At 43.1% G+C, this 13,430-nt stretch overlaps 1 protein-coding gene across 4 annotated transcripts in view; it reads right to left on the bottom strand.

Moving 5' to 3' along the window:
* Positions 1-1,119: 1,119 nt before the first annotated feature.
* Positions 1,120-13,430, bottom strand: part of Pdgfra (platelet derived growth factor receptor alpha) — a 48,437-nt gene continuing 36,126 nt past the window's right edge. For all 4 annotated transcript variants that reach the window (XM_046460800.2, XM_046460965.2, XM_046460737.2 and 1 more), the window contains exons 19-23: positions 12,297-12,408; positions 10,883-10,982; positions 10,669-10,774; positions 8,495-8,736; positions 1,120-4,221 (exon numbers count right to left, since the gene is read on the bottom strand). In XM_046460800.2, coding sequence (XP_046316756.1) covers positions 4,074-4,221; positions 8,495-8,736; positions 10,669-10,774; positions 10,883-10,982; positions 12,297-12,408 — 708 coding nt within the window. In that variant the 3' untranslated portion in view covers positions 1,120-4,073. The remainder of the gene's footprint in view (positions 4,222-8,494; positions 8,737-10,668; positions 10,775-10,882; positions 10,983-12,296; positions 12,409-13,430) is intronic.

Genomic DNA, 13,430 nt, shown 5'->3' with positions numbered 1-13,430 from the left:
GTGGGGATTGGGGGTTTAGGAAACTGCAGAGAATCTGCAAAGCCAGTAATTCTCATGCAGACCTTCAAGAATTTACATGGCAATCGTACAGGGAGATGTGGGCTCAATATCAATTTATTTCTGCCTACCTTGGGGCCTAGCCATTTTATTTGTAGCAATCTATTTGAACAAAACACTACTATGGTGTCCAATGATGTGTGTGCAAGGATGTTCATAAAGTCATTTTAATAGCAAAGAACTCTATTTTGCAGGAATGTGATTGCATAAAATAAAGTACATTTACATAATGGGATACCATGAAGCTGATAAAAAATTGAGAGGTCTACCTATATATACTTCCCACAGAGATCTCCAAGATAAAGAATAAAAAGGCAAAAGCTCTGTGGAGCTGATGACGTGTCAATACAAGTTCCTCAGTTATAATGAGTGTTCCATGCTGATGGGGAATGTGGATAATGGGGGAGCTGTATATATATGGGGGCGGGGGGCATGTGGGGAATCTCTGCATCTTCACTCACTTCACTGCTGTGAACCTCAAACTGCTTTAATAAATAGTCAATTTAAAAAGAAAAAGGGAAAAAAAGCACATTGCAAAGTGTTACATAAAATGCAATCACATTTAGGCTAAATATGAAATGAAAATAGAGATAGGTTATAGACACAGATGCACAGAAAAGAAATCGAAGGAGTGAAAGAATACAAAACAGTGATGTGGTTTTGCTTCTGGAAAATAAGAGAGGGACAGGGAAGAGATACAATGGAGGAAAAGAGGCTTTAACATTACAGTTCTTACCCTTCTACATTGTTTGAATGTTGTACAGAGTAAACGTAGCCTTCTGTTCCTTACGTAAGAGAGCAAAATACCACCCAACATGACAGGTAAGCAAACAAAAAGACAGGATCAAAATGAGCCAAGTGCTGATAGTCTTTACATCAAGTGATGTGTCTGAAAACTCAATAACCCAAATAACATCTTAAATCTTAAGATGTCTATGGGTCCATTAGAAACATAGAGTCCTACTGTAATGTTGCTAAGAAAGCTGAACAGGATGGCTTTAATATATATGATCAAACTAAAAACAAAACAAAAAAATGCTGGAACCTCAGCAAAACTTTAAATTATATTTATATATACATATATATCATTTATTGAAATATAAAGATCTCCATTTACAGGTTTTAAGAGGAAAAAAATGAACAGGGGCATTTGAAATACATTTTGTATTGATGGCCCTTCCCTAGCAAGTTCTTGTCACACATTCACCACACCACCATTTTGGGAACATGTAAGTATTTTTTCTCTTTATTATTTCTAAAATATAAATTTTGGACATTCAAAAGTGCAACAGTTAATGTGCCTGTGGGGAATATCACAGTTAAAAAAATATAAACAAAGGCAGTGATACAGCTTGTCATAAATGTTTTGGCAGTATTCTCCAAGTCTATATAGAAATACATATATACATATCGATGTATAACATCATTTTATCTCATGTCCCTCTTCACAAAAATAGGACCATTTTGTACAGATTGGCAGACCACATTTTAAGGATATCACCGATCATTTAAAAAAAAGTCACAAATTGTGTTTCGCAGGCCAGCTTTGATTGTCATCATAAAAATAGAAAGCAAGGAAGGATTGGCAATTTTTCTCGAGGGGGACTTTGCAGGAGATTCAAAAGGAAGCAAATCTGAGATACACTGAAAACACTGCAAGGGGGAAAAAAAGAGTCCCATTTCATCCTAGGTGGGAGCATTTGTAAGGACTGAAAGCTGCTGGTCTGAGAATCTTTGTTCAGCCTCGGTGATGTCATGCAAGACTCAAAGTAACATCAGAATGCAAAGCACCAACAAAATAAGGCTGTGCAAGGGAGAGTGGGTGATAAACAGAATGCTTGAGCTGTGATTCTAGAAACACACAAAATGTATTTCAAGTCTAATTGGCTCCACGGAACCTAGTCAGGTTTTCGTTTTTAATTGGCCAATCTGGCTCAGTCTTCACACTTCCTATGAAAAAGGTGGGTAAGAAAGTTGGGGCTTGCATTGAGATGACACCAGTGGGTAGTCAAGTACCTTGTTATTGCTGCTACATCTTCCAAAGCATCACCTGCCGGAAGCACATACAGTGATTGCAGTAATCACAGCCCATGTTTCATTCATTTGGTGTCGGCAATTAAGAACATTGCGGAGAATGCCGATGAACCCTCACTAACCAATTTGACAGTTGGATGGATGTGACAGTCCATCCTCCCACCTAATCCCAAAATATTAGGAAAACTTTTTAATCTTTTTCACCAGAATATTGACCTGGTTATCTATCCAGAGACCAGGAAATGTTGCAAACAGAATTGTGTCATGTATTTTACATCCTTTTCCTTGAGGGGGACAAATCGGTTCCACTGTGTAATAGGAAGCTGTGACTTTACTTTGTCTTCAAACTTTTAGAAGATGTGCCAAAACCAAGATTTAGCTTTCCAAGCCTCAACTAAGACTGGAAAGTTAAATTAAGGGCAGCAATTGCTAGATATATGGCATTAAATGTCAGTGACCTAAAGCCAAAAGGACTTAAATAGTAGGCTTCCGGCATGGTTGACTTTTAGCTCAGTTCCAAATTTCCAATTATTTTTTTTTTCCCATGGCAACCTCCTGTAACCTAAGCCAGTGTTTTTGAAAAGTGACTGATCAGAATAGCCAGGGAGTTTATTAACATAGAGGTCCCTGCTTCCCTCAAACTTAAATAATCCAGAATCTCTGGAATGGAGACATAGAATCTAGTGATTGTAGCTGCCAGTCATATGTGGAAATTAGAGTCAGGCTAATGCACACACAGCCTTCATGAAACAACACCTTTATCGTCTCAGGGTTTTAAACTCTCTCTTGGGGGAAAGAGATGAATGAAAGAAGCTGATGTTAGGGCATCCTTCTGGTTCTTAAGGTTTGTAGATTTGGGGATCCACCATAGTTATCACAGGCCATGAAAGAAGTCTCTGCAAATCCTTTCTTCTTGCTGACTGTTGTAATTTCCACTGGATCATGACACAAGAAGTCACTGGCACAGGCTCATGCCTTTCTATTGAGCACACTGAGGATTCAGGGGTTTTGCTTATTTCTAATCCCATTACTTTGTGGGTCATTAACTGATTCTAGTATCATGGATTAGGGAACCTATTTAGTACACAATTAAAAGCTTTGACTTCCTGGACATTACTACTTATACTTTGCTCTCTATTCTTACTAATTTTATCAACTAACACTATTATCATATTTTATAGAGAAACATGTTATTTAATATAAATGTCAGAAACTGTCAAACTTGTCACCTACCTAGTAAGGGTTTTTTTTTTTTAATTGTGCTTTCTCTGTAGGGAAATCATGTTACATATTACACATTTAGCATTACTGATAACAGTAGTATTATTATAAACATTGATTACAATACGAAAATGAGTTGTTGGGCTTCTAAAGGACCCAAATCTATCAAACAAGGTTGGTTAATTGTTATCTTTTATCTCTTTAACATTGAAAAAAAAGGTAAAATGTGATAGTACCAGTACCTTTTAAGGTTCAAGAGTGGTTTTGCATGCACTTCATTAAAAAGTTCAACAGCAGCTGATAACCAGGTTTCAAGAGAGAAGTACATGGATGGATTGAGTGGTCTCTTCAGAAGTCCAGAGAAGATAGTTAATACAAATCTAAACACATCCTTGGTTAGAGTTATTTACATAAATACAATGCTGGAGTTTTGTTGCAGTACAAATTCTGTCTGTGGGAATCTCACCAATGCCCTTGAAACACAAAGCTCGACTTCTGTGGCCTTATTATTCCCTTGTCCACCTATTTCCAAACTTCACACACCGCTGAGATGCTCCTGAAGCATTGCAAGAGACAACGCTGAAAAAGTTCATTTCAAAGTATCCCATTCATTCCTATGTAGAAGGCTCCCTGAGGCCCTTGGCTGGGAACTTCACACATCACCCAATCCTCCTCTGGACCGTTGCATTGTGATAAAGTGGTTTTCTTAGAGGGACCCGAAAGTGGCTCCTGGAGTAGAAGGTACACCCCAAATCTGCTGGTTACAGGAAGCTGTCCTCCACCAGGTCTGAGGAGTCTATGCCAATGTCGTCCATCATGTCGATGTCCTCAATGGTCTCGTCCTCTCTCTTGATGAAGGTGGAGCTGCTGGAACCTGTCTCAATGGCACTCTCTTCAGAGGTCTGTGAGCTGGCAGAGGGGGAGAAAAGGAAAGGTGAGGCATGGGTACTCATCAGCTAGGCCGTGACCCTATTTCCAGGGTGGCTGCCAAGGCAAATGAGCAACACTCGCAAGATTCTTTGGCACTCACACTCAGGTTGCCAGGTGTGGCTACTCTGCCACCATGACAGACAGCTGCTCATCATCCCTCGCTGCACGGGTCACATGGAAAACCAAAGTGCACAGGCCTTCTTTACTCAGCTTTCCTTCTCCCAGGTCTTACATCTGAGTTGCTAACAAGCTGTAATAATTTCTACTTTCCCTATGCAATGCTAATGGAAGAGAAGATAAGCAACGGCTGATAAAAAGTCCTCAGGAAGGAAGAGGGAGGAAAGGAAACCAGCTGCAAGCACAGCCAGAGCAGCCACTTGTTCTCCCCGAGACTTCCTGAGCTTCCAGACTGAGTTCTGGGGATTTCACCCCTCTCTCTTGAAATGTCTGTTCCCCCTTCCCATTGCATCCTGTGCCCTCTAAGTCTCAAAGGACCAGGTGAAGGCTCTTCCTTACTAGAACATGGGCTAAGAGGGAGGGTAACTAGAGTAAAAAAGCCTTAGGTCTGGGGTGGACTTCACACACCTTACTTAATATCCTGAACTTGAACTTGTCTTCTTGCCTATAAAATGGCATGACAAGAATGCCCAACAATATACCTGCTGGGATGATTAAATAAGGTCATAATCATGAAGCATACAAATGTTCAATAAACGTTATCAATTATTATTCAAACTTGTATTCTGAATCTGAGTAAAGTCTGGGCATTACATGATAATCAGGGAAGAGCTCTTAATTTTCTTATGTCTGATCACAATATTGTGATCATGTGGAAAAGTACTCTTATTCTTAGGAAGTGTGTGTGTTGTAACCTGGGAGGGAAGTATCTTGGTGTTTCCCACCTAGTTGCAAATGATGGATCAAGAAACATAAAGTTTGAATATGGCTGTATGTGACATGCTATGCGTATGTAATAGGTGACGCACAACATCGATCACTTACATAGAGCTAGATAAAGCCAATGTGACAAAATGTCAACAACTGTTAACTCTAAGTGGTAGATATATTCTTACAACATTTCTGTACATTTAAGCATTTTTCACCAAAGTTTTTGGGAAAATCCTTTTCCGTAAAGTCACCAGCCTGTCATGGTTCCCTGTCTGTCCTCCCTTCTGTGAACCTTACAGTCTTATCCTTGCTCAGCCTTGCATTGCTCTCTGTGTTTTGCCGTATATCTTTTTGCTCCAAACTCATCATCCTCTGCTGATGGGCAGGACCAAAGTTTATTCTCCTAATTGGGAGGCTGCTGTACACATGGTTTATAGACCATAAAGAGAGCTTGGCCATCCATAAGGACATTGTGTGCACCCACACTCACACACCCTCACACGTGCTCTCACCCTCCAGCCACGTCCTATCTGGCCCACTCTGACTCCTTGGTCCATGTTCCTCCTCTCTCTATCCATTTCCAAGCGGGGAACCAAGGCTGGCCAATTGGAAGCCTAGACACAGTGATTGGAGAGCTCCCAGAACCCTGAGCTGTGCTGTCCCTTCATGATCCCAGACTGGGACTTTCCCTGGAACTGAGCCTTTGCCTCCCCATTTATACCCTGGTCCTGGCACCTCATTTTGAACCCCAGTCTATTCGGCTGGTCTTGATGATCACCTAGTCCTAACGCCCCTCTCTCTGGAAGCTGGATGCTGCTTGTAGGTCCCTGGCCCCAGCTAGAGGCCCAATCAATCCTTGGATACTACCCCAACCTAACTAAGATTTGCATTGATGACACTACCATAAATACCATGGTAGGAACTGCTGCCCCCGCCCCGCCAGGTGGAGGGGGGAGTTTCATAGGTAAGTCAGACCCCTCTGTTTATCTATCTTACAGGCCGGAGGCAGGAATGTGGGGACAAAAACAGGTAACTGCCACTGGGAGCGACAAGCCATTCCTGCCAGATGTTTTGGCACCCAAGCTCAGGCTTCACAGTGACAGCTGACAACTGGACTCTCAACTGGTTCCCGAGCAATTGTGCCTATCTTGTAGCCCAAGGCCTGGTTCCGGTGAGTTCTAACCTGATACTCTGAGCCCTCCACAACAAGGCCTGTCTTTCCATGCCCACTCCCCTCCCAAGGCCAACAAATAAGCCTCAGGAGAAGGCTGATAAATTCTCTGTTGACTCCTGCCTGCCTGAGCCCAAAGCCTCCCAGCTGGGTCCCCTCCTACCCAGCCCATCTCACCACTTAGGGCCAGAGTCTCTCCTGACAAGGTGAGGATATTTGGGATATATCATGAGTGTTTCTAAGAAGACCAAATACATTGCCCTTGTAGAAGTTCAAATTAGCAAGTCTAACAAGTACCTAGCAACTAGAATTGTTCTCTTTGTAGAATGTAAATTCTGCAGCCCAGCCTGGTATTTTCCTAGAAAACTTCTAGGCATCTTTCTGATATCATTTACTCTGTGATTTCTAACTTTCTTTTGAAGCAGAACCCTTTTACAGGTGACATATTACTCAGAACCGTCAACACAATGAAAGCAAATGGAGAAAAAATCTGAGGCAGAGAGGGCCCCTAGACCCACTGCCCAGCACAAGCCCCCAAAAGTGAAGGAACACTGCTTGCTAAAGGAATATAAGTCCACTATAAAAGCTACCTACACAAAGCATAATTAGAAAGGTAAGTCAGACAGGCCATTTGGCCCCACCTCCAGTTCCAAAAACAAAAACTGTGCTTTCCAAATTACCCAGAGCCTCCAGATAAACAAGGGCTGACTGTACCTTCTACTTATATTGGTTAGAGAAAGTATAATCAGAAACCTCCAAAACACTGCTATGCTCTTCTGCCTAAATAACTGCATGTATTTAACTGAATGACTAAGGAAGAAGGTAAAGCAATGTCCTGAACAAAGGGAGCAAAGACCCATGAGCAATGTGGACCCTGAACCAGGAGCCACTATCACTCCACCAAAGGCCAGGCGATGAGAGCTGGGAACAAGGTCGTGGCCCTGTCCATCTGGTCCACTTGAGCTAGCAGTTCTCATACCTGGCTGAGCATTAGCATCACCAAGGTGAATCTCAGTAATGATCACCAACACTGCTCATGTCACAAAAGACAGTAGGACGGTTGTACCTCCTGACTGAAGGACACACATCATCTCTGAAGCATGTCTTCTGAAAATCCATCTGACCCAGTCAAGCCTCAAAACGAACACTCAGTAATACAACTAATACAGGAGAAAATAAAGACACCACAGGGATGGGATCGGCAGGATTCTGAACATGGAGCCCTACTTGCAAACACTCTGGTTCCTCACAAATGATATACAAGGGGCCACAAAGGAGGCCAGGAGAACTGACAGAGACACATCACCAAATGCAATGTGTGACTTTTATTTGGGTCTTGAATAGAAAAAAAACAAACGTACAATAACATTTGTTAGATGACCAGGGAAATTGCAACTCTGGGTATCTGTTGCTCTTAAACCACTGCCCATTTCTTAGGGTGAGAAGATGGCACAGTAGTTATTTTTAATAACTTTTAATAACTGTAGCATTTTTTTTAATAATAGAGCACTTATCTCTTAGAGAAACCTACAACAATGTTTACAGATGAAATGATATGATGTCAAGGTTTGCTTCCAAATATCCAGAGGGGACCCAGGAGGTGAAGGTATGGTTGTGCATGCAATCAAACTAGCCCTGAGTTTGGACACATCAAAGTTAAGTGATGGTCACCTGACACTACTATACTATGTAAATTGTGCATTTGTTAGAAATTCTCCATAATACAAGTTTTAAAGGAAAGAACAAATCAGCCTGGATGTGGCTTGAATATTGGTAGTTTTTAAATCCTCTCCAAGTGATTCCAATTTGCAGCCAAGATTAAGAACCACTGATGAAGCACCAAATAACCTTGCCCCGTGTCTCTCTCTACTCCAGCCTCAGCTCAGTGACTTTCTAAGATAATAGAGAAAAGGCATGTATTACTAATCCTCACAGCTGCTGTGTTGGTGTTATCAAATGGCCCAAGGACTGAAGTCAAAGATTCTCCACCAGGGAAGTATGACTCTGTCACATACAGTCCCAGGTGCAGGGACAGATTAGAATAGTCTAGAAGGTGTTTTCAAAACTGCAAAAGAACCCTGGGGATCGTGTACCTTGATCACCCAGTACAGTTTGATATCCAGAAGAGCCTTGTTATCAGTAGCCTGGGTTCTCCCCTTTGGGAGTGCTGGGGGAGGCAAGGCGGGCAGCTACCTGTGTCTGTTCCTCTTGCCCAGGTCTTCCTCCTCAGGAACAGGGTCGATGTCAGGCAGAGGGATTATGTAGCCACTGTCTGCGCTCAGTCTCTGCTCGTCCAGGCCACCTTCCCAGTCCTTCAGCTTGTCTTCCTCATTTTTGTAGGTGACGCCAATGTATGCATTGTCCGAGTCCACACGCATGCGTGCCACAGCGGGATGGTCACTCTTCAGGAAGTCCAGGTGAATTTTTTCATAACTCTGTGAGCATTAATTTCACATATTTAGTCAAGTATCATTAATAAAACTCAATGAATATAGACATTCAGAACTTATTACAGTTTAAATGTGTTTCCAAACTACCTCATATACATGGGATTTAGATAATCAAAGGACAATCTTATGTCCTGAGGACTCAGGTCAAAGATTCTCTGCCAAGGAAGCATGACTCGCCCACACACAGCCCCAGGAGTCAGGGGACATATGTGACTTATGTGGGAAGTGTTTTCAAAACTACACAGGGCCCTAGAGATTGTGCATCTTGCTCCCCAAAGATGAAGACATGGTGAAACTCTTCTACTGTTAGATCTTCAGATATCCAGAGCCCCTTCCCAAAGTCAGAAGCTAGGACTCCCACCCAGCACTCCCATAGCTTTCCTCACACAGTCTCTCCCAGGTTCCGATAGAAAGGGGTGGGGACTTCTACTGGGGGCAGAATACCCAACATCTTTCTGATCCCTAAATGTCAGGGAATTCTAACCTCCAATATCAAAAATGCTATTTTCCAATGGGCATTATGACACACAGACATAATTCCAGCTACTGAGAAGGTTGAGGCAGGAGGATTGCAAGTTTGAGGCCAGCCTGAGTAGCTTAGGAAGGCCCTGTATCAAAATAAAATAAAAATGGCTAGGGCTATAGCTCAGTGGTAGAGCACTCATGCACAAGGTCCTGGGTTCAATCCTCATTATAAAACAAAACAAGACTCTATTTTAAACAAAAATTTCAATCTCTTCCCAATCAGAGCATCTTTAACCAACCTAAGGTTATTTTCCTTCTGCATCCACTCTGTCTCTCTTATAGAGAAGTTGGATCTGGAGACTATCGTGCTAAGCGAAATAAGCCAATCTCCAAAACTCAAAGTTCCAATGTTCTCTCTGATATGTAGGTGCTAACCCACAACAAGGGAAGATGGGAAGAAGTTCAGTAGATTAAACAAAGGGGAATGAAGAGAAAGAGGGAGGATAAGAAGTGGAAAGACAGAGGAAAGAATCTGATATAACTTTCCTATGTTCATACATGAAGACATCACAGTGAATCTCCACATCATGTAGAACTACAAGACTGAGATCCTATTTAGAATAAGATAGGCTCCATATTTATATAAATATGTCAAAATATTCTCTACTGTCATATATAACTAAAAAGAACAAGAAACAAATAAAAGAGGCATTTCCTCTTTTTTTTAAAAAAAAAGAATAAGTTGTAGTGGGCACTGAGGTAATCCAACTCAGGTATTTAATTCACAGTTCAACATATGGGAGTTTCCAGTGCAATCTCCTAATGCTGTATCTCCTTGAGGTGGAAGAGAATTAAGCATGGAAAGTCTACACAGTGACTAATGCAAATCAAAGAAACAGAATTTATTACAAATTCGCCTGAGTTGCCCTTTTAAGGCCTCTGCAGAAAGTCGTTTCACTCATTTACACCTTCTGCTTGGATCCACGGAATGACATTTGTTCTTTTGCACAATGCTTCCTTTGCCACAGAAAACCAGCTGGAGCCACAGATAACAGGTTACTCCTTCCAGTCAGCTGGTAAAAGCCAATTTACCATGGATTTAAGTGCATGGATTTAAATGCATTCAAATCAGCAATTTAATGAACGTGGTTGTCCTGACACTTCTAACTACACAGGAGTTTCAGATACTGAAACATCTGGAGAACAAAGTGCTTACAGGTGTCATGGACATAAGATGAAAGGGGAGCCCCACAGAAAGGGGAGGTTTTCATTCATCATTGCTACCAGGAGCTCGTGAGGCACTCCATGAAGCCCCAGACACAGGATCACACAATCTGTGTCCTCCTTTGAAAATGCTGCTTTCAATCAGTGCTAACGGTGTTGGCCTAAATGCCAGCCATTCTCTCCCTGAGGACTCATGGTCTTCCACCACCCTAACAGGCCCAGACAAACCTTTTTATATTGTCCAGGCAGAAGATTCTCCACTATCTCGCTCAGGTGGTAGAAGGAGGGTCTCTTCTCTGGCTCACTGTTCCAGCACTGCACCATGATCTCATAGCTGGAGAGACACAGGGCTCGGAGTGGGCATGGGTAGAGTAGGTGGGCACCCCCAACCCCAAAGACTACATGGCAGGAACGTGGGACCATGGAGGGGGAAGGAGCTCACACTTCACTGGTGGCATGGTCAGGTTTGGCCATCCGGTACCCACTCTTGATCTTATTGTAGAAAGTAGAATCCACCATCATGCCAGGGTAGGGTGTGCCACCTAAGAGGCAGAGAAGATAAGAGGATGGCAAATGAACCGAATGTTGCTGGAAGGCTTGAGGTGACAGAGCACACTGAGGAACACCGGTGATCCTGGTGCCTCAATGTCCTGGTTCTCCCAAGGAAATTAAGTATTATCATCTCTTTGACCTGCAAAGGGATGCTGGGGATGTAGCCCAGTGGTAGAGTGCCTGCCTGGCATTCACAGACCGAGTACCACACAAAAAAGAAAAAAACTTAACAAGGACTCTAGGTCAGTCTAGCCCAAGCACCTTGGGCAAAAATTCTGCATTTTTAGAAAGAGTATTAAAATGTTTTTCCATGCTTCAGATGATTGGAGCTACATACATAAGCAAATCAGAAAAGCAAGGGGAAATTCTGAATCATCAGGGGCAAGAAAATTATTTTGACTAGAAAAGCTCAAATAATTAAAGCAAAAGTCAAAATTGGGGTTTGGCTTGTGTAGATAATTCTCTGCTTTTCAGGGGGGGGGTGTGAGACTCTCTCTGTTGGGCCACAAGATCCATAGTGCCCCTTTCTACAGGGAGAACTAAGGTAGAAAAAGGAGACCCAGAAGAGAAGAAGAACTTGACTTCCCCCAGGAGAACACACACATTCATTCGTGAAACCCTTCCTGTTTTTATAGCCAGAGCCAGGTCAAGTTCAGTTCCTCCTCTAAAGCCTTCCAAAACTATTCCAGGATTCTCTTCTCCTGTCTCTGGGCTCTCATTACAGTGTTCAGTCAGCACCACAGGCTTTCTAAGTGTGTGAATCTTCTCTTCTTGTGTGAACCATCTGGAGGGCAGGGGTAGTGACCTATCCTTCTTGTAGGGCCCTCACCAGGCAGCACGGGACACCTGGGTTGTTCTGTCCCTGGAGACTGACTGGCTAAATGCCTAAGAAGTTTCTCCCCTCCAAAATGACCAGGAAAGGGAGTCATGCTCCTCTCCCTCCCCAGGCTACCTTCCCCCAGCTCCCATCACCATCAGGTGAGAAGGAGGAAACACTCCCCTACACCTGGTGAACCTTTCAACCCAAAGTCCCACATGAAGAAGCATCCAGGGAATGGGTGTCATCAGGAACACTTATGGTAGGAGAAAATCACTGTGACATAGCCTAGAATAGAATCCAGGGGCCAGGCGCAGCCCCCAGATCTCCCTCTCAGTCTGCACTGGCCCACAACCCAGTAAGGACCAATGGTGGGTTCACACAGCATGCAGCCCAGCAGCAATCAAGTCCTAGAGCTGGGACAAACACTCTCCCTTCCAGAGCAGTTCTAGAACAATCCAAACAAGCAGAGCTGTCAGGCCCATACCAAGAGAAAAGATCTCCCAGAGCAGAATCCCATAAGACCAGACATCGCTCAGCGTGGTGTAGAGGTTGTCAAAGATGCTCTCAGGAGCCATCCACTTCACAGGAAGGAAGGTCTGCAGAGAAGAAGGGAGGACATTAACCCCTAGTCTCTTCACTGATGATCTACAGGGGTGGGGGTGGAAAGGGGTCCTCCCAGGCTGAAAATAACTTGCACTAATGATGTCGCCTTGCAGGGTCTTGTGTGTGCTGTTTACTGCAGCACTCACAGGACCTGCTACCCCATGGGTTCTTAATCCATATTTGGTGACTAATGGTCAATGTTGCTTCCCACCTCTTCCCAAGGAATCATGTCCCAAAACATTTAATCCTGAATTGTTGCCCATAAAATGTGAGCCCTGAACAGACCTGCCCCCTCCTGGCAGGGATTCCTAGGAATAAAACTAAGATCCAGCCATCTGTGAGCTGATTATAGCTTTTGAACATTAAGAAATGTGTAGTCATTTTCAAAGAATCACACACTGAGATGTATTTTATAGCTTCTGTTGTGAATCTAGGTTCAAACATCAGGGAAAATATTAAACTGAGGTAGATACATAAAGTAACCATATTAGCATCCTTCCAGAGACTTACAACCTCACATGAACAGGTGAGAGCTTGGCTCTACCAATACCAAAGTTTAGAAGAGTGTTCAAGGTGCCTAGGAAAAGCCACAGCTACAGGTCATGGTCACATGAGTACCTGCGGCACACAGAGCAGAGACACAGGACAGAGTCCTCTAGGTGGATGAGGCAACCCCTGTGAGCGGTCTCACAGCCAGTGCAGTGGGGTGATGTGGAGTTACACCTGTGGGTAGCAGGTGTGTTCTAAGCTGCTTCATCTGCTTTCAGGTGAAAGGGATGGAGAGAACAGTTTGAGCAGACGATTCAATGACTTTTAAAGAAACTGTACCTCTAAGACATATTAACTCAAATGATCTTAATATTTTGGGGGTCACAGGTGCACCTTTTGAAAATCTGATAAAAGCTGAAACAGTGTCTCTGCAAAGCCTTGCCTGTATCTGCATGCACGCAGTTTGCTGATCAACGGCTAACACTTCCTGTTTGTGTCCATATTCCAGGCACTGCCTTAAGCTCTT

The sequence above is a fragment of the Marmota monax genome, unplaced genomic scaffold (genome assembly GCF_021218885.2).
Source record: "Marmota monax isolate L192 unplaced genomic scaffold, Marmota_monax_Labrador192_F-V1.1 WCK01_AAM20220418_F8-fsc00025, whole genome shotgun sequence".
NCBI classification, from domain to species: domain Eukaryota; kingdom Metazoa; phylum Chordata; class Mammalia; order Rodentia; family Sciuridae; genus Marmota; species Marmota monax.
Note: the sequence above shows the minus strand (reverse complement) of the source record. Positions and strands in the feature narration are given on the sequence as shown.